The 24,593-nt window shown below is 43.6% G+C and overlaps 1 protein-coding gene across 1 annotated transcript in view; it reads right to left on the bottom strand.

The window, feature by feature from the left end:
- Positions 1-23,501, bottom strand: part of DRC11 (dynein regulatory complex subunit 11) — a 119,154-nt gene extending 95,653 nt beyond the window's left edge. The window contains exons 1-5 of the mRNA XM_074144753.1: positions 23,382-23,501; positions 11,855-12,179; positions 8,121-8,234; positions 5,724-5,912; positions 4,927-4,998 (exon numbers count right to left, since the gene is read on the bottom strand). Of these exons, the coding sequence (XP_074000854.1) occupies positions 4,927-4,998; positions 5,724-5,912; positions 8,121-8,234; positions 11,855-12,179; positions 23,382-23,392 (711 nt within the window). The 5' untranslated portion in view covers positions 23,393-23,501. The remainder of the gene's footprint in view (positions 1-4,926; positions 4,999-5,723; positions 5,913-8,120; positions 8,235-11,854; positions 12,180-23,381) is intronic.
- Positions 23,502-24,593: the final 1,092 nt, after the last annotated feature.

Raw genomic sequence — 24,593 nt, 5'->3', positions numbered from 1 at the left:
AGCTTGATAAAAACAGGCCTGGTGTGTACCACTGTTGTAACTAACCCCTTTCAAGAGCTGAAGAAATATTTTAAATTTCACTTACTTACGGATTTTGCGGTTTGTTAATTCCCATATAATATTTATTTAGCCATAACCTATAATGTTTACACAGAAGCCTATTCTGGGATATGCTAATTTTTTTTTTTTTTTTCTGACTGGATGAAATGAATTATATTTATCAGGAATTCAAAGAACAAGGAATGTTTGGCAGGCTGTTTTCTCAGATATAAATAAAAGCATTATCCAAGACAACATGCCTAAATTAGGGTATGTTTAAAAGAGGTAAGAAGGAGAGAACAGTTTTTTTATTTCAGACCACATAGATCTTTTTCATGTGAAAAGGATATAGAAGGAAGAATGGTGGAAATATTATATGAGAAAATCATAGATCAGCATGTTTTGTTCCACTTTCTCTTTGGCAAGGGTTGAAATTACGGAATAGAACAATGTGAGAGCTATGTAACTGCAAATCAACACGTGTATCTGTGAGACAAGAAGGCATTTACGTGTGTACGTGTCCAAAGCATACAGGGCTCAGTCCTATAAACTGTTTAGGCATGTAGAACACCAATGGCCCCAATGGGATTGATTACTTGTGCTCGTTAAGTGAAAACATGAGCAAGGGGATGTCCAGGCCTTCAAAGTACTCCTGCCCCAAAATTGCAACAGTAGTCTGAGCCCCGAAATTGGGATGCATTTTGCCTTTTTGTTTTTGCATTCCTCGTTCCTAAGCTCTTCCAACCCTTCCATAAATCAGACTGATTGCAAACTGTTTATCCTAACATTTTATGTTAAAACCAGCTCTTCCTCTTTCCAGCAGCCTGTGTTCTGAGATTATAAGTATAACTTCCCGCAGGGTCATACCCTGTTATGAGACTCTGCTAGTAAGAGCGCTGAGTGTAGACCCATTATTAGACTGGGGCTGTTTTGCGCCACCCTGAGACAAAGCGGTTGCCAAAAACCAGTTCACACATCCAGTTACACCGGGATGACAGCTAGTTTGCACTGAGCAAAGTGAAACAACCGCAGCAACCTCTAAGTGTGGCATTTAATGCCAGGGAACCTCTAAATGTCAGAAACAGACAAGTGGGATTACGCACCAGTTTAAAAACTGGAAAGACGGTACATTATTATTGGGTTGTAATGGTAAAATAGTCAGAGCAAGAAAACATAGGTTTTTTTGGACTGCACACGCATGTTTTCAAAACAACTCAATGTGGTTTTTTTGCAACATCAGTGTGGTCAGTGTGGCTTCAACACAGAACTATGCCTGGAACATTGGTGATAGTGGTCATGCCGAAGCTGGTAGTAAACAGCATTGTGGCAGTAATGTGAGGAAGATCAGGAAACAGGTCAGGATACAGTTATCAAGATATATGTGCTCTTAGTGAGGCTTGCTTCTCTTTACAAATTAAAGCGGTATTACAAATTGTGATTTATCGGAGATCTAGAAAAACATGTGCTGAGGGAATCATGCTGTTTCTGCAATTAAGCTTTCATAAATAATAATAATAATAATAATGAGCCTTTACTTTTGAGCCAAGAAAAATCTCTGGAACATAGGCTTCCACTCTGTCATCAAGCAAAAGATGAAACAGAATCAAATTCCTGAAAAGATATATAAATTTTTCTGAAGTAAGTAGACAGTAAAGAAAATAATACTGAATTAAGTAAAAGACTGGACGATTCCTGGTCTTTGTTGCACATATTCCCATATTTTTTAGGCCAACACAATGGATTTTTTTGAAAAATCCCACCGTTATCCAGAAGTTCAAGTGGACTAAGCAGTTTTGCAAAGCAGTCTTCATATGAAAATAACGTAGACATTTTTAAAATAGCTATAATCATAAGAGAAATTATATTTATTGCAGTAAAAGCCAAGTCTCCTTTGGGATGGACTCGGAGTAATGGATGGCTAGGTCTTCTAATTTATCTAAGTCGTGCAGCATTAGAAAAGCAAATTCAACATATTTACACATGAAGATCTGTGGTCATTTTTTAGAGGGCTGACGTGATCATACATCAAAGGGACTTGACCTCTGGAGCTCACTGCCTATCTATCAGTGTGAACCAATGCCTGCTTGCCACTCGCTTCCTTTGGAGACCATGGAAGGGAATGCAGCATGAAAAGTAAAAGGGAAACACAAACGGGGAATTTAAAAGCACTAGAAAGATGAACAGATTTTTTTCATTTTATTTAGAGGTATCCATTTTTTCCCTCCATCCTTTGATTATATACTTGATAGAGAGTAATGAGTCTGAGTGCAGAGTTGCAAACATCAATTCTCTTGCTCCTAAATGCAGGTCAGGAAACGAATACACTGCATGCGTTTGATTTTAATTCCCTTCATCCCTATGATCGTATGGATTTCCTCCCCATAAACCAGGTTATTTACATTCTAGTTTTCAGTTACTCCTACCATCAGCCACCATGAAAAGAGTGCTTGGCTGTGAACCCTCCAATAACTGATACCAGACTTAGATTTCCTTCCTAAAACTCTAGTTCTAAGACTCAACGGAAACTGTCATGGGATTTGACAGGAAATGATGCCTTATTTTGCTAAAGGTATAATTTCTAATTAATTTTCAGTACATCCCAAATATTCACTATTTCAGGTTTGCAGTAATTAAAATCTCTGAGAATTTTCTTTATCTTAAGCAGAGGCAGAATCGGCACCAAAAGCTCTGTTTAGCTATGCTGGCAACATTTGCTGTTAATGACCAGCAGAAATTAAAGACAATAATCCATAAGGTTCTATCTGTATATAACATGGCAAAACTTCGGTAAAGGTACACGTTACTTTCTATAGGTAAGATTTTAAGATCACTCTTAACTGATGACACACGCTTGTCAGGTGTATGCTATAGGCACAATTAGTTTTCATAAACCTATAACGTAGCTAAGGACAATTCCACAGGGGTGAGTACTGGGTCCAGTCCTCTTCAATATATTCATCAATGACCTGGATGAAGGGATGGAAGGTACCCTCAGCAAGTTTACCGATGATACAAAACTGGGAGGGGTGGCTGACACTCCATAAGGCTGTGCCGCCATACAGCGAGACCTGGACAGGCTGGAGAGTTGGGCAGAGAGGAACCTGATGAACTTCAACAAGGGCAAGTGTAGGGTGCTGCACCTGGGGAGAAATAAACCCCTGCACCAGGACAGGTTGGGGGCTGACCTGCTGGAGAGCAGCTCTGAGGAGAAAGACCTGGGAGTCCTGGTGGACAACAGGATGACCATGAGCCAGCAATGTGCCCTTGTGGCCAAGAAGGCCAATGGCATCCTGGGGTGCATCAGGAAGAGTGTGACCAGCAGGTCGAGAGAGGTCATCCTCCCCCTCTGCTCTGCCCTCGTGAGGCCTCATCTGTAGCACTGTGTCCAGTTCTGGGCTCCCCAGTTCAAGAAGGACAGGACTGCTGGAGAGGGTACAGCAAAGGGCTACGAAGGGAGCTACTAGCGAACTAGAACATCTTACGAGGAAAGGCTGAGGGACTTGGGTCTTTTTAGTCTAGAGAAGACTGAGGGGGGATCTGATCAATGCTTATAAATACTTCAAGGGTGGGTGTAAATAGGATGGGGCCGGTCTTTTTTCAGTGGTGCCCAGTGACAGGACAAGAAGTAAAGGGCACAAACTTGAACATAGGAAGTTCCATCTAAACGTGAGGAGTAATTTCTTTCCTGTGAGGGTGGCAGAGCCCTGGAACAGGCTGCCCAGGGAAGGTGGTGGAGTCTCCTTCTCTGGAGACACTCAAAACCCACCTGGACACATTCCTGTGCAACCTGTTCTAGGTGGACTTGCTTTGGCAGGAGGGTTGGACTAGATGATCTCCAGAGGTCCCTTCCAGCCCCTACCATTCTGTGATTCTGTGTAATTCCTTTACTGGCTAAGAAAATCATCCAAATTGTCTGTGAAAAGCAGAAAGCATGTTTTAATTCAAAATAAAATTATTAGTTTATAAAGTATTGTTTGAGAACTGTGGAACATGGAGGTATAAACAAACCTACCAAACATAGAGCGGTGATGAATATTTCTGTAACTGTGGTGCTTTGAAGCAGCTTTACTAGAAATTAGTACAAGGGCTGCGCTACTGTAGCTGAAGTTGAAGAGAGCTGTGAGGCTCGACACCCATTAGCGCCTAACGAAGGCATCCAAAGGATTGGTGGTGGCCAAAGAAAATGTCAACTGTAAAGAGTTTATCTTCTTGCTAGGGAGGAAGATGTTGGTGGGAGGAGGTGATGTACCTTCTCTGATTGTGGGAGGAAAGCATCCCTTCTTCTGGAAGGGGTGCTTTCATTTTTTCCTTTCGCCTCACACAATCTAACTGACCATGGACAGCTGTTCACTTCCCTGTACTTTTGCAGTATGACGTGAGGAATATTTTGCTTATTTCCATATGGAATTATGGAAAAATTGATTTATTAATATGGCAGTTTTAATGTCCCTTCTCCCTACTCTTGACATGCATATACACTGGCTTGCAAAGGGATGGGAGAAGAAGCCTTTGCTGCTTTAATTCTACTTCAAGAACAAGGCAGCTTGGGTGTCTTGGAATTATGAATTAAAAATTGGTTAATAAAATTTCCTTGCTCTGTCATGCCAGGGTCAAGCTCCCTAGAACCTGGGGCAAATTCCACACTGCCTGTTTCCACATCTGCCGTATATATTGGGCTATGTATATATAGCACATACACATGCAGCATAAGACAAACTGTGCTACTTTTGTGCCATCTATCATTTCAGTTTAGTTCTGTATTCCTTAGAGACTCCTTTTAAAATAGGAAGAATCTTAGAAATTAATTTCTCCTCTTCTGCTAAATTACAAAAGTCTGAAGAACAAACAGACTGTGGCATTTTATATTCTCTAGGCAGCACTACTTACCATCCCCAGAAATATCATTTCCTCTTCTCTCATTTTCTCTGTTTTCTTGCGCTGGATATATCCACGCCAAACCTGAATTGTAAACAAAACTCTAATGAGATAAATGGGCCTTGTTACAGCTTCCTTTACTGCGGCAGGCACAGGAAAAAACAAATAGAGGAAGGAAAGGCACAATATACAATTGAAACTATTACTCTTTAACAGGTTGCCATCTGCTACTTTTTTTTTTAAAAACAAATTCTGAGGTCTGTTATTCCTTCATACTGGTGTATCTAGCTTCTAAATACAACATCAGCAGGGTTCAAAAAGTATTTAGATTTAAGATTTAGACTGAGCTCTTGTTCTCATCAGGCTGAATTATCTGAATTATTCATGCGTAAGGACTTTTTCTGGAATTTAGCAGCTATCTCCCTTTCTCATCTTTTCAAGATATGGAATGAACTCTTTCCCTGGAGATCACAGGAAAAGGCATGAATTCCCTGAGATGCACTGGATTCCAAAGGGATGCCAGAAAGAGCAACTAAGGTCATAAAAATCAGAATGGAAAAACAACATGTAGGTTATAAAGTCATCCCACATTGCCAGTGCAGGACTGTTTCCATTGATCTCACATGGAGGGTCCTGTCTCATTTTCTTAAGTGGTTTAAATGATGTATTTCACCTTGCTAGACACCCTGAAAGCTATCATTTCAGAATGTTTCCCATCCTATTAGCTGCGTTTCTGTCTACTGCTGTTCTTCTAAACAAAACATTATTATTTGGTTCTACCAGAACTGTTGTTAAATCAGAGATTTCACCTTTTGAATGCAAGTGGCAGCATCATCTGGACTTGGACCCGTCTGGATCTCATGCTTAGTTTGTCCTGCTCTCTTCTCTTCAAGGTAAATTTGCTTCATGAATGCTGCTCGACAACGGCCTTGGCGAGCCCGTTCTGCAACCTGGATCATTTTAATGGCTTCTTCAAATGTCATGGCCTTGACAGGTTTCTTCAACAGCATTACCAAAAGGAATGGACAAAGCAAAGTATTAGAGTTACACGTTTTGTTAATTGCCAACCTCAGCAAATGAAACAATGAATTAACTTCTTTCAGAAACTTTCTAAGACAAAAAAAAAATCCCTGTCTCCAGCAGCAGAGACTTCTGTCTGAGTGCTATCTTGCAATATCTTGGAAGTTTGCTATCTTGAGAGATGTGTTTTTCTAAGGACCTTTAAGAGAAAGTGAACCTGATGTGCTGATGTTGCCGAGGAAAGCCTGGTACTATAATGGGATGCAAGGATGGCTCTATATGGCTTTTGCATCCCGGTGAACTTTATCTATTGGAGAAAAAAAGACATACGGAGCCATAGGACTTTGTCCTATTAAAAGGAGAATTTCTTAGGCTATGGAATGTCTTCCTTTTACTTTTCTGAAGAGCTGAGTTTCTGGATGTGCTGCTGGGACCCCAGCTCTCTTGCTGAATGGAAGGATAGGCTGTTCTGGGCCAGCCCAGGCCTGGTCAGCCCAGGCCAAATAGAAGGGGCTCGGGGAAAAATATATCAGAACAGTGCCGCTGGAGAGAGGGACTGCCTCTTCTCACTCCTGAGAACTCCTGTTAACCCCTCATGCTTCCCATGGAAAAGTTGAATTATTGCTCTTTCTTGACGCTAATGCCCTGACTGGAGACAGTTCACATTTAATGCTTCTCTATATATTGTGTGGAGCTCGCTATACTACACTTTCAGCGGAGCTTTCTCTAACAGAATTAGACAGAAGGACAAATGATCTGTAGAGCAGACTCCTCTGATGAGCTCCACTGTTTTTGATTAATGTTAGACTGCTCATAACAGCGCTGCCATGGACACTGAAGAATATAGTGGTCTGTTACACAGCAGCCAGGATTTCCTGAGTGTACGTGGCTCGCTACGCTGCGTTGCAGAAGTGCTGACAACCCTCTAGCAATCCCAGCGGTGACTGAACTGGAAGTGCAGCACAGGGCACTGGACTCATACTGCGTGAGATTATTTTATTCACGTTCATTGAATCCTGTGCTTCTCTTGTGGCATCCTGGCCACAGTCCTGGACCCTGCCAGAGCCCGAAGTGCAAGAGCCTGGTGCCCCCAGGTGAGCTGGCTGCACACCAGATCGTCCCATCTGTAAAGGATGCCACACTGAAAAGGAGTGAGTGCAGAACTGGGGGGAAACAAAACCGCTTCAAGACGTAATGTGCTGAAACAGAGGATCTCCACAGACCAACGTCAGACTATTAGAAGAGCAGAGAATTTGCCTGAGATTTACTGTGGAGGCCAAGAGGACCACAGCTGCCTGTTAAAGTAATCCAGCAGAGAGCCTGTGCTCTGTCTCTGCCCCTGTCTGACTGGTGCCGTTTCTTTCCCTGGAGCCTTCCTGCCATTGCTTTGTGGGATCAACACCCAGACTTCCCCCACCAGCACAATTACTGGTGGAGAATTCAACAGCTGGGACAGTGCAGCGGTTCGACTAAGTGGTCTGATGCGGACTGTCTCTTATGGTTATAACATCTACGAATCTAAGTCATCCAGACATGTAGGCACAGTTGCTTATTTCGGAAGGTTAGCGACGACTGCTTGTAGGCTATGCACTACTTCCAAAAAGTCCAAAGTCTATCAAATCCAGAACAGTCTTCACTGGAGTGCTCATGCACTTCTCTGTAATGACTTTTGCTCTGCGAAAACTCAATTTTCTACTCCTCCTAGCAGCTGCAGCTCCGTAGCTGTACAGAAGAGACTGCAGTCATTGTTCAGAGGTTATAAACAACTAAATACTAACGGTTGTGCTGACCCGAACTCTGAGTTTTGCCTGTTCCAGTGAAGAATCCTGGTCCAGTAAAACTTAAGCCCAACTTGACTTCAGTAGGACTAATTATGTGATGAGAGTTAGCTAGACAAATAAAGCACCTACTAAACTTGGCCAAAGTGCTGCCCTTTCCCTGACACTCTCACACACACATAAAGTGGAGTCGACTCATTTTGGTCTTAACCAGGCTCAAGATGTGACTAGATATTGTTACAGAGGAAAATTTAATCTTACTTTTTATTTGTGCCTTATCTGTAAACAGACTTTTACATCCTAACTGCTATAAAAATACTTTCCGCTTCAGTGGCTCATGCGTTCAGACACGTGGCTATAAACTTAAAAAGTTAAGCATGCTGTTGTGCAGGTGGGTGGTGTGCTTACCTGTGTTTGCAATCCGGCATTAAGCAAAATCTCATCAAGGATTTTCTCCCTCTGCTGCAGGACTTCCAGCTTTTCTTTAATGAAATACCTTGGTATAGGTACTTCCAAGTCTTCCTAGAGGGAGAAATAGTCACAAGACGCTTCTTAGAACTGCATTAAAATCACGTTATTTACCTTTACAAAGCAATTAAATAGGACTGAGATTGTTGAATATTTTTGAGTGTTGGGGAATTCGACCTTTGTAACAGCTGCTGAGCTATTACTTAAGGCCTAATTCAACAAAAACAAATAAATCAACCCAGTTTCTGAACCAAGGCAGCCCAGATATCTTTCTTTTTATAATAGCTCAATTATATTATCAAACTGTTAAAATATTTGGCAGGGTTGCCAGAAATTTAAGCATGATTTCCACTGAATTGAATACCTCTGGTTGTATGATTATCCCACTTTTTTTTTTTTTTTAATCAACATGAAAAATAGGTCTGTTCTCTTGCATTTTTCTTTAGCCTTTACAAGGAATCAAAGCACAATTCTCTTCATCTACACGTGCTTCTACCAGCAGCCAAACTGTCGCTGTTTGTGACTGTGATATCTTGGTGACTTCTCAAAGTCAGGTGCGATTAGAAGTGGCTGTCTTTCCTCGTTTCCATTGTTAAAAAGATGTCACTGATGCACATTTCTACCGATTCTTCTCCTGTGGAATTTCACTCTTACTGAGAAATGAAAAAAAAGACACAGACAGGCAGACCAAAAACTCCCCAAAAGTTAAGATGCTGCAGAGTGGCATAACCTGCTCTTTGTACCGTATTGAAGACTGGAGACAATTCTTCAAGAGTAATTACTGGCAAGTATATTTCTTTAAGGAGGGGAATGTGTCTTCATAGGTCTGGTCTATACTGGTGCCGTGTTCCCTATATAATGCTTCAGGAACTTCTGGAGTTCCCTGGAGGGATAGGGGGAGACAGGCAATATAGTTGCCCTGTTGTGCTACTCGTGAGGAGTTACACAGTCAAGTTACACAATAATTTGTCCCCAGTTATATGTGGATACGTGGTCCTTGGTCCTTAGGTCCAAGGAGCCTAAGACAGGTACAAGACTTGATGCTGCGCTATCAGTGCTCTCTCTTCTGTCTGCTGGTGGAAACTGGTGGGCTTTGACCTGCTCAGGGAGACCGTTGACTCGATTCTTTGCAGCCTCAGTGCCAACTCTCATATGGACAGATACAGAGAAGAAAAGTGCTGGCTGTACAGAACAAGCATGGCTCCTGCCTTGACACAGGCACGTGGTAAACGTGCTGCCTGTGAGCTCTAAGGCCTTCCAATAGCTACAGCAAGAATTTGCGAGGAAGGCTGTGGCCAATGAAAACAGCCCCTGTGAACTGCCAACTTAAAAATTTCATTACTAATTCCCTCAGATGCACACTGTGCAGACCGGGACATCCCTATTATAGCAGCATAAGAAAGCTTCCAAGCAGGACTGTGTTTATCCCTAGTGATTTTATCAATGCAGAGGTCTCGTCTGCTAAAGTTTCTAAATATTTGTCTTGTTAAGCTCCCTGTTTGCACCTTCTAACATCCTTGACTGTTGATGGAAATGACTATACATTGTACTTTAGGAGTGCAAATCGCTCTAGATTATGAATCTGGCTGTCTTTAGGCATAAGAAACCAAGTGGTTTTTCCGGACACGCTTGCATAGGATGAGAGGGCTTTTAAGCTGTCTGGTACCAATGTGAGTCAATGTATGGATGCTGAGTATGTCTGATGTCTAACCTAAGCTCTAATTACAAGTGACTCTGGGCTGTGACTTTTACTGACTGTAAAGATCAGAGAATCATAGAATGGTTAGAGTTGGAAGGGACCTTAAAGATCATCTAGTTCCAACCCCCCTGCCCTGGGCAGGGACACCTCCACTAGAGCAGGTTGCTCAAAGCCCCATCCAGCCTGGCTTTGTGATGAGATCAAAACTATAATATTGGGGCTGGAGGGAGTGGGAAGGAGAGGGACTACTTCTCTTTATAATCTCTTTTTGGGGCCCAGCATTGAAAAGTTAGGTTTGGGATGTTCATCCTCAAGTCAAATTTGCAGCCTTGCAAATCCCAGCTCCACATGGGATTTGTGTATCCAAATGTCTTTACGATTACCCTAGGAAATGCAGTGACTGTTGGAAGGCAACTGTACAAAAACATGTGGCACAGAACTAAAGAAAGATAAAGCTTGGCCTTACAATGACATAGTAAAAAGCTTGCAATATATTGCAGAAGATACAAAATGAGACGACTCTGTTGTGTTCTCTGCCCACAATCATGCTGGATTTTAGTCCATAATAATATTGTGAAAGGAAGGACTAGAGATATCCTTTCTGGGCAGATTCTTTAAGAAAGAGAAGTTATTTGTCAAGTACTGGCCAGTAATATGTTTTTGTAACCAAGAATATCTGATTTTTTTTGAAAAAAAACCTATAAATCTGTATTCCTATCTACTATGGAAAATAATATTTTCATTGAAAAAGCCTCAAATCTCTTCAGTGACTTTTTTTTTAAGGTTGGTATGTCATGCCTTCTTACAATTAAGGTGTGGTGCAGGAATTTAAATTTATGCTTGTTTTTTTAATAACTGTCAGGCATAACTTGCCAACTTTTTGCTGCAGGTGGATTTACTGATAATGTCACGAAAACAGCATCACTTAATGATTTCAAAATATGATTTTTAAGGATCTGTTTTCCCGGGGATGTGTTTGTACTCTCTGGTACGCCTTGTCATAGTTTAAAATCGTTCTCTGCTGTGATTAAGAGCTGGTGCAAATTCATGGCAATTACTACCCTAAACTTGCAGAGTGAAATACGCATGCAGTTGCAAACAGGAACACGTTCACAAATCTCAAAATAACGCTATAATGATATTAGGCAATTTATCTCAGGTTATAACTGGGATCCTGAAAACAGCAGTAATTCTCGTTTCTTTAGAAAAGCTGTTAGGAGCGGTACCTAAACTTGACAATAGGTGGAGCTGTCTGCGAGAGAAGTAACCACCTTTTTGAAGCTAATTTTTCATGCTGCTTTTAGAGCGCAACTTCAAAAATTTTTGCCTTGTTGTCATATCCATCTGGTTTAGCGGGCTGTCTGTCAGGGGGCTGCTTTTACGTCAGGCAGTCCTGAACCCTGGAGGTTGAATATGCTCCTGCCTCCTTTACAATACCGGATTTCTTATTTTAATAGGTCATCGTACTACAAACTGATAGACGAGACGACGCAACTTTTAGCATTACTTGTGATCTCTGGAAGAGGCCTGAGGCCAGGCTGCTTCACAGTGATGCAAAGGGCAAACTCAATATCAGTTGCCCATCTTCTATCTAATCCCACACTAAAATCAGGCAGAGTCACGCTGCTCTCATTAACAGTGAAGCTGCCTAAGTTAATATGGCTTCATGTTAGGGCATGTGCAAGTGAAAGGATCCACAGAGCATGTGCTGCTACGGAGATGCAGAAATACAACATACTTATCAAGCAGATCAGCTTTTAAAATCTTGCTGCAATATCTAATGCTCATCATAGATCAAATATACTCTGATCTTTAACCAAAATGCCATAAATACCGATCACCCAGTACACTAGTGAACATGCAGGAAACTAAACTACTAGGTGGAACTTCACAGACTGTAAGTAAATGTGACTGTCCTTAAAATACAGGATAGGCAAAATTCCTATGATAGTTCTCATAATGGAGGTAGACCTACAGGGAGAAGCTTTAGATCTTCCAGGATATTGTCAATGTAATGAAATTCTGAGTTCTCCAGCTCCACCATCTCTTTTTTCATCTCCAGGATCCGGCCAATCACGCCATCTAGCACTTGCCGAATCACTGTCCGCTTCTGCTGGTGAATGAGTTGGTCATGGGCCGTCTCCAAGTTTCGGAAGATTTGCATGTATTTGATGTAGGAAATGGCTAACATCTTGAATGCTTTCACGCGGTCCTTCTCTGGCTGGAGGAACTCTTCTCTTTCTCTCTGGAGCTGGATGTCGAGGTCTTTCTGGGCATCTGTCCACATCTTATTGTAAGTGCTAATTGAAAAGAGGAGACAACGTTAACCTGACATGAAAGCAAGAGTTAGCACACAATGATGCCAGGGATCTATGTGTGTGGATTTCTCAAAAAAGCAAGCCTGGAAATGTGGGCCATTATATTTATAAAGAGATTTTAACTACAATGTATTTTAAAAACCATTAGCAAAAGTTTTTCTTTTTGATCGTTTTAAAAATAGGAATCTTAAAACGCTGTTTTGTTAATGAAAGCTTTAAAGTTAAAAACTTTTCAACTCCATCCTTAATACGGCTGACGCATCCTTGAACGCTTGAAGCTACAACCCCCAATAGTGCCACGAGTTTCATTCAATTGTACTAATTGAGAAGATGGTTTAATAGAAAAGGTGTCTCCCCCCAAAGCCATTATGATGGGTGAAGGTCTCTTTTAGGTCTCTTCGTGTTTGGGATGAGGACCAATTGATGTTTCTAAAGTGTGTGTTGCTTTTCCGCCTTTCTGAAGTGGTTGCTCAGAGCTAATTGTAGGCTAATGGCTATATTGGTGCCAATGCTAAAGCATAGCTGCGGGTGCTATTTCAAACGTGAAGTGAAGAAACTAATTTAGTTCATTTCTATAGCAGCAACTGTTGGCACTCCAAGCAATTGCTAAATGTCTGGTCTAGTGGCTAGGGGACTATGTGACATGGAAGATGCCACCTATGGCCAGCTGCATTTCCAGAAGTGATAATGCTGTTTACTTGGTAGTTTTGGTAGGAATAGGTGGAGCTCTGATGGATGGCTGTCAGTGGTGTTCCATGGTACAAGCAGATCAGTGCAGAATATGATGGGAAATCACCCTAAAGGAACCAGAAATGGACTCTGGGCAATGACGCTTTTATTCAGAGAGCAGCTCAAGTAACAGGTTTGTCACTGAAAGATGCTGACGTCTGTGGTAGGGAAAGACCCTTTCATGTCTTGTTCTACTTCATAACCTCTCTCTGCTTGGTGGAGACTCCCTCTTGGGAGTGACAGGCATCAAAAAAATCTTACATCTCTGAAAATGCTTCTCTACCAGCAGAGCTAAGAAATTTCTTCTGCACTGAGACTCAGTTATGCTAGGAGAAAAACAGTTTCTTGATTCACGTTGACAGGTTTGTGGGAGGAGGGGAAAACGGTGGGCTACGGTAACAGGGAAAGATGACTTCTGTTTCTTAGACCTAGAAATAAAGGCCATGGGCCTCAGTGGTGCAATCTAGACCCATCCACGTACTCAACCTTGCTATTGCGTGCTGTTCTGAGCCTCTCAAAGAAGGATGAAGGCAGTAAAAGTCCCTGCCAGCATTAGATGAGCATTCAGAGCAGACCTCTTGTTGGTCTGAGCAACATTGAGGGAGTGATTGTGTATTAATTCTAACAAGAAAACCGGGCAGCTGTTAATGTTGCTCATGCTTGATAATAAACAATAAATTGGAGCTCTGTAAACTGACCATATCATTCCCAATCTTGGAGTACAGAATGACTCAAGGCTTGTGCTGCAGTGGGGTGGAGAAGACAAACTCCAGCCCCCACAAGTGGCCCGAGCACTGGGTGTGTGCTGCACATCCAGGATGCTGCCAGGACTCCCTGCAGCAGTCAGCAAAAACACCAACAATCTTAACCCTGCTATTGAATTTGCGCCATTAACTTTTAAAAGTGCACATTACAGTTTTCAGCTGATCTGAGTTTCTGCAGGATGCAGCTGGTCTTGCTTTTCCTAATGCCTCTGCAGCCCACCCAGGTCCTTCCCCTTCCTTTTTTCCTACTTCATTTACATCCCATTGCACCACCCCAATCACTCAACTGCAGCAATTAACCCAGGTGCAAAAGATAAACAAAATAAAAGCAGCAGAGTGGAGAAGATGGGTACAAACAAGACTGGTATTAGCTTTGACCTAACTGCTCTGCTGGTGGATCAGTGGGACTTTTGCAAGCTTCCTCTGAAGTTAGGACGTGGAAGAACATATACTGGTGCGAGGTACTGAGGTTCAACAAGGCCAAGTGCCAGGTCCCGCATTTCGGTCACACCAACCCCAGGCAACGCTACAGGCTTGGGGAAGAGTGGCTGGAAAGCTGCCCAGCAGAAAAGAGCCTGGGGGTGTTGGTGGACAGCCGGCTTAACATGAGCTAGCAATGTGCCCAGGTGGCCAAGAAAGCCAATGGCATCCTGGCCTGTATCAGGAATAGCGTGGCCAGCAGGAGCAGGGAAGTGATGGTGCCTCTGTACACTGGTGAGGCCTCACCTCAAGTGCTGTGTTCAGTTCTGGGGTCCTCACTACAAGAAGGACATTGAAGTGCTGGAGTGTGTCCAGAGGAGAGCCACCAAGCTGGTGAGGGGTCTGGAGAACAAGTCATAGGAGGAGAGGCTGAGGGAACTGGGCATGTTCAGTTTGGAGAAGAGGAGGCTGAGGGGGGACCTCATTGCCCTCTACAACTCCCTGAAAGGAGGGTGTAGAGAGGTGGGTGTTGGCCTCTTCTCCCAAGGGAATAATGACAGGACCAGAGGAAATGGTCTGAAGTTGGGGCAGGGGAGGTTTAGATTAAATATTAGGAAGAATGACTTTACTGAGAGGGTGGTCAGGCACTGGAACAGCCTGCCCAGGGAGGCGGTGGAGTCACCATCCCTGGAGGTATTTCAGAAGCATGTAGACCTGGCACTTCAGGGCATGCCCTAGTGCCCGAGATTGTGGGGGTGTTTTGTGTGTGTGTGTATGGTTGGACTTGGTGATGTCAGAGGTCCTTTCCAACCATGAAGATTCTGTGATTCTGAGGTTCATGGGGCTTTCCAGCACAGAAGGAAACGGCATGGTATTGTACTTACTTGGCTGTGCCTACTCACAGGCCATCGGATAGCGGGGAGGTTGTAAATCTATGAGGAAGCCTAGCCCCGTAGGTTGTCCCCACAACCGTGCTGCTGATTTATGACCAGTGGGTATCCTCAGGCTAGAGCACTTCCAATGCAGGTTATTGCACGGGAGACAACAAATTGTACTGCAAGGAGAACCGACTCCGTGATTGTCTACTCCAATTTACAATAAGCTCCCTTTCTGCCTCCTCTGACTGAGGAATGTCAAGTGGTTCCTCCTGCTGAGCCAGCCAATATCCAGTTTCTTTTTTATATTTTGAATGACTTTGTGAGGGAGGAGGGAGACGGGGTGCACTAGCCCTTCAGAGTATGTTAATGTAAGGCAATATAGATGGAATATAATTGCTTCCATAAAGCATTAGTTTATCAGATAAGCGTTAAGATGATTGCAAGCACGTTGCCGTGGGTCAGATGTTAAGACTACGGATATTACGGTATGTTTTTAGCTTTTATAGCGGTGACATTCCGTGTAAATGAGGGCAAAAGAAGGGAGAGGTCCACTGGAAAATGAAGTATTGAAGGAAAAAAAATTGATGTGGAACAGCTAAATTTTCAGCTGTGATAAGCTGTGTACCTAGTGCGGTCAGGGTGACTGATACCCTGGAGGGACCTGGCCCTAGTGCTTCAGTTCATTAGGCATGTCATGGGGAAGAGCAGACACACTGGATAAGTGGACAGTGCAAACAGAAATGTGATTTGAGTGTTTCTTTGGTTCACCCTGATTAAAAACTAGAGGACACACGTACAGCCATTTGTTTCCCCTCCCCAAAACAGGGTTAAAAGAACTGTTTGGGGTTTTACTAATGTCCAAATGGGAGCCCTTCTGGAGCAGTTTGAAGGATCAGATGTGCTTGGTGTTGATAGCCCTTTCTGGGGGACTTGGCAGAGCTGCTACAATCCTGAGGAGCCCTTCAGCTTTGGACACAAACGTGTTCAAGGGTAGTCAGAAGGAGTAACACATGCCTTCAAGGTTATGTGTTAAAAGCAAGGACAAGAGGACAAAAAAATTGTCAGGACCTGACTCTCCATGCCTGTTAATCAGACAGCATGCGATCCCTAAGTCCCTATTTCAATTTTTGCCTATTTGCTCAGTCTCCCTTTGCATTAAGTTGTAACATCTCTCAAAATCGCTTCCACGCACTGAAGCCTTGAGTGTGATGGCTTTTTATTTACTGTTACTGGTTCATCTCATAGGCTTGATCTTGTTCTGTAAAGGGTAGGTCGTGAGCTGTATCTGTGCCTGAGGATGATATTGCATCAGGATTAGATTGGATTAGAGCATCTAACTAGCCTACTACTGCAGGTAACCAGCAGGGCTGAGCATAATTTTCCCACTCAAGGCATAAGATTATTAAATCCTGTAAAAGAAAGAAGTCTTTCTCAAGCTCTGCATGTGTATAGCAGTATAAGTAACGCTGCAAATTGTCATAGCAACTGCAAAATAGGAGTGTTACAGGGAAAAGAAGCAAGGCTGTAATGAGATGAGGACAAAAAAAACAAACCACATAAAGTGACTTAACTCCAGAGCCCCCAGAGTGCTTTCTGGCAACTTACAGCTTGGAGGGAAGATCAAGGCTTCACGTCCTAACCAATGTACCTTCTCTTCTCTTCATTCCCACAAAGTAGAAACGGAGTCTAGAACAAGGGCTTAAGAAGACTCTTTTCCATAGCATGACTTCTAGTTTGAATCTTGCTTTTATTGCTCAAACTAAAGCCTGATCTCCTTATTTACAGTGAAGCTTAGAAATGTGTTTTTCTGCTCAAGCTATAAGGAAATGATTAAAATCCTGCCAAATCATGCATTGCCTCATTTTAATATTCTAAGGCCCTCTAACTCGGCATGTTTGCTTGACTCATCTCTTCTTACACTTAGAAAAATGTATTGGTTTTGAGTATAGCTGAGGTTAACCTGCTTACTTGAACTGGTTTGAGACTTCAGCGTGCCCTTCTTGGAAGGATTTGTGCTGAGCACGCAAACTGTCCCTCAGATCACTCTTGAGCCAGTAGTGGAAGCTGGCATCAGTGGGGTTACCTTTGTGTGTGTGGTTTTTCTTTTTTCCCCCTGAACTGTCTCGGGTGTTTTTATTTAGCTGCCAAACGGAACACTATTTCTGTTATTCCAGGACGTGGCACAGTTTGCACTCCAAGCTGTGTCTGTCTCTGGAGTTGTATATGGGCTGAACTCAGGCTATTTTGATGCCTGGTTTTTCTGGGCTGTCCTCCGAGGACACAAATATCTCACACTTTCGCATGCCAACCATGTAAACGCAGAGTGTAGTACTACTGGTTTTTTGGGTGGATGAGCAAGTGTAAAGAGATGGAAGGGAAAACATTTGACTCTGACTTGGCCCAGCTCTCTTTACCTAATATGGAAACCCATTTGATTAAACGAGTGCTAAATTGTGTGTGTTTAAAAACACTTCTGAAGCATCTATGCTGCCACTGTGAACTACCCGTGTTTCTTCTTCCTCAGAAGATGTGATTGGGCTGCGCTGGGCCATCTAACAGGGAATGGAGAAGCAAGGATGTGTGTGCTGGAGGGCTCCTGCAGGCACAAGGAGCCCAGCACGTATTCACCACTGGGCAGATCAAGCCAACAGTCACGGAGCAGACAAGAGGAGACTGAGACATGGGTCGAACAACAAGGAAATGCATGCACGGGCCAGTCCTCAGGGTCTCCTCTAGATACTTGGGGCTTGATAGGTCAGCCCATTGTGCTGAGCCCTGGGCAAACACGGGGGAGGGAAACCCAGCCCGGCAGCCTCTGTAAAATAAAGAAACAAGAGACAAAGGTTGGGAGGGGAAAGTGAGGCCCTGAGAGGAAAAGGGGCTCACACAAATGCTGCTGCTTCTCTTTTTTCCTTTGCTCTTTCTAAAAATCACCAGACTTAAAACTGACGGCTGGCTTATTCAGGTCAAAGTTACCTGTTCTCCCACTACAACCTGCTCAGGTATCGTCTGGAGACTGCAGGGCTAAATACATTATATGAGCAGCCCTCTCTTTTCTTTTGTCTTATTATAGACAAAACTTTTCTGGGGGTGGAGGGGTGCAGACAGAAACAGAGATCAGTGAGGCCTTATTGACCAAACTGACTGTAAGGTTGTCTGAATCACTTTTTCTTCTAAAAGCCTTTAGCCTGCAGTCTGGAGCAGGGCTGACTCCTGGGTTGGAGCTTGGTCAGGTCTGCCTTGCTTATTAAATACAATTAGGCTTATAATTATGCCAAACTTCTTAGCTGGTGGTGAATGTAACGCTGCCGGTTGGCTTCCCTAAAGCGTGTTTTCTCTAGCCATGACGTTTTACAGAGTTCGAAGCATCCGGGGAAAATAAAGGGTAAAGCTCAATAGGCTTTGGTTGTGACAGGGGAAGAAAACGTACAGCCTGTTGGCACTGTTAACATGAGCAGCTCTATGCTTCTGTCATCTCCAGTTGCACTCTTTGGTACTGTGACAGAAAGTCAATAGGGGATAACAGGTTTTTGTGGCATAGATGTGATGGGGAAACTGCACGGAAGGCAAGGACGCCTGCTTCACTAAGCAGCAGTGGCAACGCAGCACCTCAGCAAGGCTCCAGCACCTGCTCTAGCCAAACTCTCAAGGCTGATCAGAAAAATGACTGTTTACTTACAGGAGGACATTGTGAAGTGATTAAGGTGGGGGAGACATTATTCTAGGCTGAATTTTGCTGTAGCACGCTCCAAATGCCATCCTTCTGTCTGTCAGGTTGCCGCTCCTGTCTGGGCTGGAGGCTGCCCTCTGCTTTGAGGTAAGGAGGAGAACAGCAGCCTCTTCTCTGCAAGCGGTATTCCTTCTGGCCAGGGAAGCATGACAGGATGGGGAAGGAGAGCTTTGGTAACTTGCATCCAATTAATGTGTCGCGTTGCTGCAGCAGATACTGTAGCGAGCATTTTGTTGAGAGACGGATAGCCAGAGCTGAGAAGGCCCTACCTACTCAAGCTCCAAGCAGCATTTGCCCATGCAACACTTTACTGGGTGTGGTAATGAAGTTTATTTCCCCATTAACCATCCTATGTGTGTACTTTTTTTTTTGGTTTTTCTTTTTTTAAACTTCTTCCTTAGAAAAGGAAAGAGCAATCGCCCACCCAGCTGCCTACTGTTGCATGCATAAGGGGCAAATGCTGTGTCTGGGTGCTGCTCTGCCTCTGCTAGGATCAGGAGGCTTTAAGCTCAAAGTTAACATGGTCTACTCAGTTTCTTGAAAACTGTAGCCTTTTTTTTTATTATTATTTATTTATTTCAGTTTTCTAGCACAAGGGCTTCTGGGATATTTTCACTGACAATGCTTTTTCCCAAAGGAGACAAGGTACGGGTAATGCACAAGATCTTTCCCTACCTGCTCATTAAGGATGAAGGGAGGCACGGGAGGGAGTTGCAGCTTTTGAGTCTCAGTTGTGATCATTTCGATTCTGTCTCTGTTTTCCTGCTTTAACGTAAGCAGGATGACACACTAATGCTCACCAGGGGTGGAAAGAGAGGGGCAAAGATGAATCTGTGAATGCTTGGGAGATGTATGAGAGAGAACATGCTAGGAATGCCCAGGAGGAAGCTAATAATTGTGGCGTTTGGGTGGAATTTGAAGAATATGGCCTGGGGCCACATGCTGAATGAGGGGATAAAAAGGAATATTCAACAACAACCCAATTGCTGAATGAGGCTGGGGCCCTGTGGGAAGAAAATAAGATGTGATCACAGCATAAGAAACTGTATCATAATGCAGCCACGTAATGGCGGGGGGGGGGGGGGGGGGGGGGGGGAGAGAGAAGAGGGAATTAAAACTTGCACTGACATTTTCTTACATTTTGGGTTTGCAACCTTAATGTTCTTTAACTGAGCATTGCAGATGTAATATAAGATACATAGCTCTCCTTTGGTTGTTTCTGTCAGAAGCAGAAGGGGAGATGCTCAAGATCTTATCTTAGATTAATATTTAACCACGGACTTAATATTTAAGTTCTATTTGTGACGTGAGATTAAATTTTAAAGCTTTTTGATTGTTTAAAGCTCCTTGGTGGCAGTGGCAAACGTCTTGTAGCTGATTAAAACCTAGTACAAATGGTAGCAGTGCTAAAACTGAGCTTTGAACGTGTCTGGACTAGGGCTGCTGGGGCACGTTAAGAACTTACTGGTCAAGATCCTACAGGCCAAGTAAATGGTAAACAAATTCATAAAAGAGGAGGAAACGCAGCAGGAAAACATTAATGCAAGAACTTCTACGTAGATCTCCTGTTCAATGTCTGGAACGAAATGTACATCTGTATGCAAATGCTGGGGTTTGAGTACTTTAGGAAGTGTGATACGCTCAGCACTTCTTAATCAACCCTAGAGCAAACGTAATGGGCATGCTCTCTCACGAGCGCTACAGCTGTCCGTAGAAAATGCCAAGGATCTCTGGACGTGTGACTTTTCTTTTGGCTGGCTGCTGGATTTTACTGACCCTACAAGAATATTGCTGAGCGCTTTCTGAGCGTCCTGTCTCTACCCTGATACAAAGCTGACTGAAGCAGTGGAATAAAATGCTTCCCTGAGCTTTAGACAACACCTCTGTTAAAATCACAGGGCTTTGAGGATGGTGTGTGTAGCAGCTGTTCTTCCAGATGTCTAAAGAGCAGCTGTTTACCTCAAGCTCAGAAAAAGCTATGTGCTGTGCAGCATTTCTATACAGTACACAGGATGTGACCGGATAGTATTGAAAAATTAGTATTATAGACTCGACTGTGACTTACTGATTTGTCTACCACTTTGTAGGATGGAGTCTGTCTCCCGTGTGACTTGGCAAGACAGGCAGCCATCCTCCTTCCCAGCCAAATAAGGTGGTGTCCCCTAAAATATTTTTGCCCAAAGTACCAAAGTTCTTTTTCATAAACCCCATGCATTATCAGCTCTTTACTTCACTGCCTTCAAGTGAGGCAGTCTGTTATATGGCATTTTTGTCATGTGGCTTTTAAAATACTTTTAATTTAGCATGTTTTGTGGCACGCAGCCAGGATAACCTCACTACATACAGTCATGTAACAGTAGCCTTGGTAACTTGACAACCAACTCGGCTGTACCTTGCAAACCAAGATAGCCCAGGACCAAAGGAAAGCATGCTCCTATTTTGTAACTACTGGCACTGATTGCAGCTCACAAGGCTGTGAACAGTAAACATCAAGATAAATTTTTTTATGGATTTGCCAGCACTTGTCAACCCCCAACCATTTAAAAGTAATGAAATTAAACCTTTAAGGCTGCGTATGCTTAGGTAAGAATTTAGTACTTTTTATTTTCCCTATGGTTTGGAAGCATTTTTGATTCACCTTTTTTTCTGTTTTTAAATTTTTTTTTTTTTTTATAAGGGATGCTGAGATTCTCAGGTGATAACCTGAATCCAGTTGCTGGGCCAATAAAGAAAAGCACAAACTGCCCGGAAAACTTGGTACACTGCCTGAGGTGCGGAATACTAAACAAAACTACCCAGCCTGTTGCTTAACTCAAGCTCTATAGATGCAGTTGTTGATGAACTTTAGTATATTCAGACTTGTGTTTATGAAGGACTGGATTAGCCTAGCTATAAATGTCATGCTGTGCAGAGCTATAGAGTGATTATAGTTAAGTGAACCAGGCAGCATTAACGTCACATTGGAGTCCCTTACCAGCATCACTACCTCGTTTGGAAACAGAACTGTGTATTTTTTGTCATGTGGTGTGAAGATATGTATCATGTTTATATGGCTTTGCTGTTCAATGCTGGCAATGCTATAGGAAATGCTAAAGAGCCTTGTCTCTATTAAAATTAAACAGAGTTAAGCCAAACAGCTGAGGCACAACTGTTTTCCACCTTAATTCCTTTGGTGTTAATCTAACTCAAGTAACAGCAGCCACAATTCAGACAGTAGGAATGACAGATTCTGCATGAACTTTCTTGGGAAGAGGTCAAACGTTAGTTTTGTGGTTTGAGGCTTTTTTTGTTGGGTGGTTTGTTTTTTGGTTTTTGTTTTTTTTTTTTTTCATTTTTTCTTTTAAACAAAGCAATTTACGTAACTGTTCATTACTTCGTGAACTTCTCTTCACCGAGTCACCATGCCACTGTAAGGGAAGATTAGTGCTGTTACAAACTAAGCCCTGCACCGGATTAGCCAGGGACCTAACCCAAGCCTTCCTCAAATTTACGGCTGCTGGAGGCTGTGCTGGGTCTGTGTTCTTGGACACAGCCCCCAGACAGTCTCTGTTGTGCCCTTGGTGATGTTCTTTAATCCTCTCAGCTCACCCTTCTCTCATGAGGCAAGGAGCAAGGCAAAGGAAGCCGTCTGGCTGGAAAGCAGCGGTGCTGGCGTTGGTGTCTGGCTGGGATTTCAAATGCGTTGAGGCAGGTGGCTGGAGGCTAGGCTAGGGGAGACCCACTGTGGAGGTGACAAAGACAGCTGCTCTAGTTCTGAGGCTGCAAGGACGTTTGAGAGTCTGAAGGGTTTGACCTGGCAGAGAGCTGGAAGTGTGGAAAGAGGATGCTGAGCAAAAGAAACAGGCAGCTTCGAGACTGCTACCGCTGACGGTAGAGAAGAAGACCATGGGCTGTCTGTGCTCACAAGCTGCTGGGGCAGCAGCGTGGATATTGTCAGGTTTGATTAGGTCAGCAGCAGCGAGCACCAAATACTGCCTGAGGGGTTTTTATTTTCAGTTCTCTCCCCTCCCCCCCCTCGCCCCCCCCCGCCGCCTCCTCCCAATGTACTGTTATTTTAGTGCACTTGAGCAAGCCCCATCCAGCTCAGAACTGGGAACAAGAGCTGCCCCAAACTGGGTTGGCCGTGCCCAGGGTTTTGTGCTGCTGGACCTGGAGGCAGCGAACAGGGAAAAATACTGAGGGCTACGGGTCAAGAAAGACGCTCACGGTTTGGGTTCCCGACTTTGCAGCGCAGCGGCAGCAACGCTTTCTTAATATAGGGGCCTCGGTATCTTGGTGATTATTTCTAGAGAAAAGGGCTCGGTGTCTTGAGTAGGAATAATATTAATATTGGCCTAAGCGCTGCTGAGGTGGGTGACCGCGGGGCTGAATCCCGCCCTCCCCTCAGCCCCGCCGGCACGGCCTGCCCCGCCAGCCCGGGGCGCCTGGGCCTCACACCAGCGGCCCACCCCGGCGGAACCGCTGACACGGCCTTTGTCCCGGCAGGTGGGGCGGTACTCTCTGCCGGTACGTGGAAGGAGGGGGTGGTGGGGGTAGTGTATTTTTATTTTTATATATATATATATATATTTTTTTTTTTTTTTTTAACCCCCTTAAAGGGCGTTTTCGCCGGGGCACCTGCGGCCCCTCGCCCCGCCTGGCCCCCGCGCCCCGCTCTACTCACGCCTGAGACATGGCGCCGAGGGGCCGCTCCTCCGCCGCGGGGCTGGGCTGACACCCCGCACGCCGGCACAGCGCCCCGACACCGAGCCTGAGGCCGCCGCGGAGCCGGCCCGGCCCGGCCCGCCCTGCCCCGCCCCGCCCCGTCCCGGCGGGTTGTCCGTGGCCCGGGCAACCGGGCGTCCTGCGCCGGCCTCGCCGTTACCGCGGAGACGGGGAGCGGGGTGGTGGTGAGGGGAGGTGATACCCTCCCCGCTGCTCCTTCAGGAGGTGTCCTGGGGAAAGCGAGTTATTTCCCTTTACTTTATCTTATTTTCCTTTATTTTCCTCTTGTTCCCAAAGTCTTGTCCCAGTTGCATTCACGTTTTTCCTCTGTTTTTTTGTTTTCTTTTCTTTTTTTGTTTCTTTCCCCGGGTACCTATTGAGGCAAATTTCTAGAGGTTTTCCATTCCCTTACCTCCTAAAACCCAGTTTATTATTATTTCCCCTCACAACAGCTGGAAACCTGCCTCATGCGTTGTATTTCTGCCACCAGTTGCATCCCCAAACCGGGCACATCTGTACGCCCAGGATGTCTGTCTCCATCCCACCTATCGGCACTTCAGCACAGGATATGCCCCTTTTTTTTTTCCTTTTTTTTTCCTTTTTTTTTCCTTTTTTTTTTCCTTTTTTTTTTCCTTTTTTTTTCCTTTTTTTTTCCTTTTTTTTTCCTTTTTTTTTCCTTTTTTTTTCCTTTTTTTTTTCCTTTTTTTTTTCCTTTTTTTTTCCTTTTTTTTTCCTTTTTTTTTCCTTTTTTTTTCCTTTTTTTTTCCTTTTTTTTTCCTTTTTTTTTCCTTTTTTTTTTCCTTTTTTTTTTCCTTTTTTTTTCCTTTTTTTTTCCTTTTTTTTTTCCTTTTTTTTTCCTTTTTTTTTCCTTTTTTTTTTTCCTTTTTTTTTTTCCTTTTTTTTTTTCCTTTTTTTTTTCCTTTTTTTTTCCTTTTTTTCTTTTTTTTTCTTTTTTTTTCCTTTTTTTTTTTTTTCCTTTTTTTTTCTTTTTTTTTTTCCTTTTTTTTCCTTTTTTTTTCCTTTTTTTTCCTTTTTTTTCCTTTTTTTTCCTTTTTTTTCTTTTTTTTTCCTTTTTTTTCTTTTTTTTTTTTCTTTTTTTTCCTTTTTCTCCCCCCCTTTTTCTCCCCCCCCTTTTTCTCCCCCCCTTTTTCTCCCCCCCCCTTTTTCTCCC

This window comes from Numenius arquata, chromosome 3 (genome assembly GCF_964106895.1).
Source record: "Numenius arquata chromosome 3, bNumArq3.hap1.1, whole genome shotgun sequence".
NCBI classification, from domain to species: domain Eukaryota; kingdom Metazoa; phylum Chordata; class Aves; order Charadriiformes; family Scolopacidae; genus Numenius; species Numenius arquata.
The sequence above is the reverse complement of the archived record's forward strand: the minus strand, read 5'-3'. Positions and strand labels throughout refer to the sequence as shown.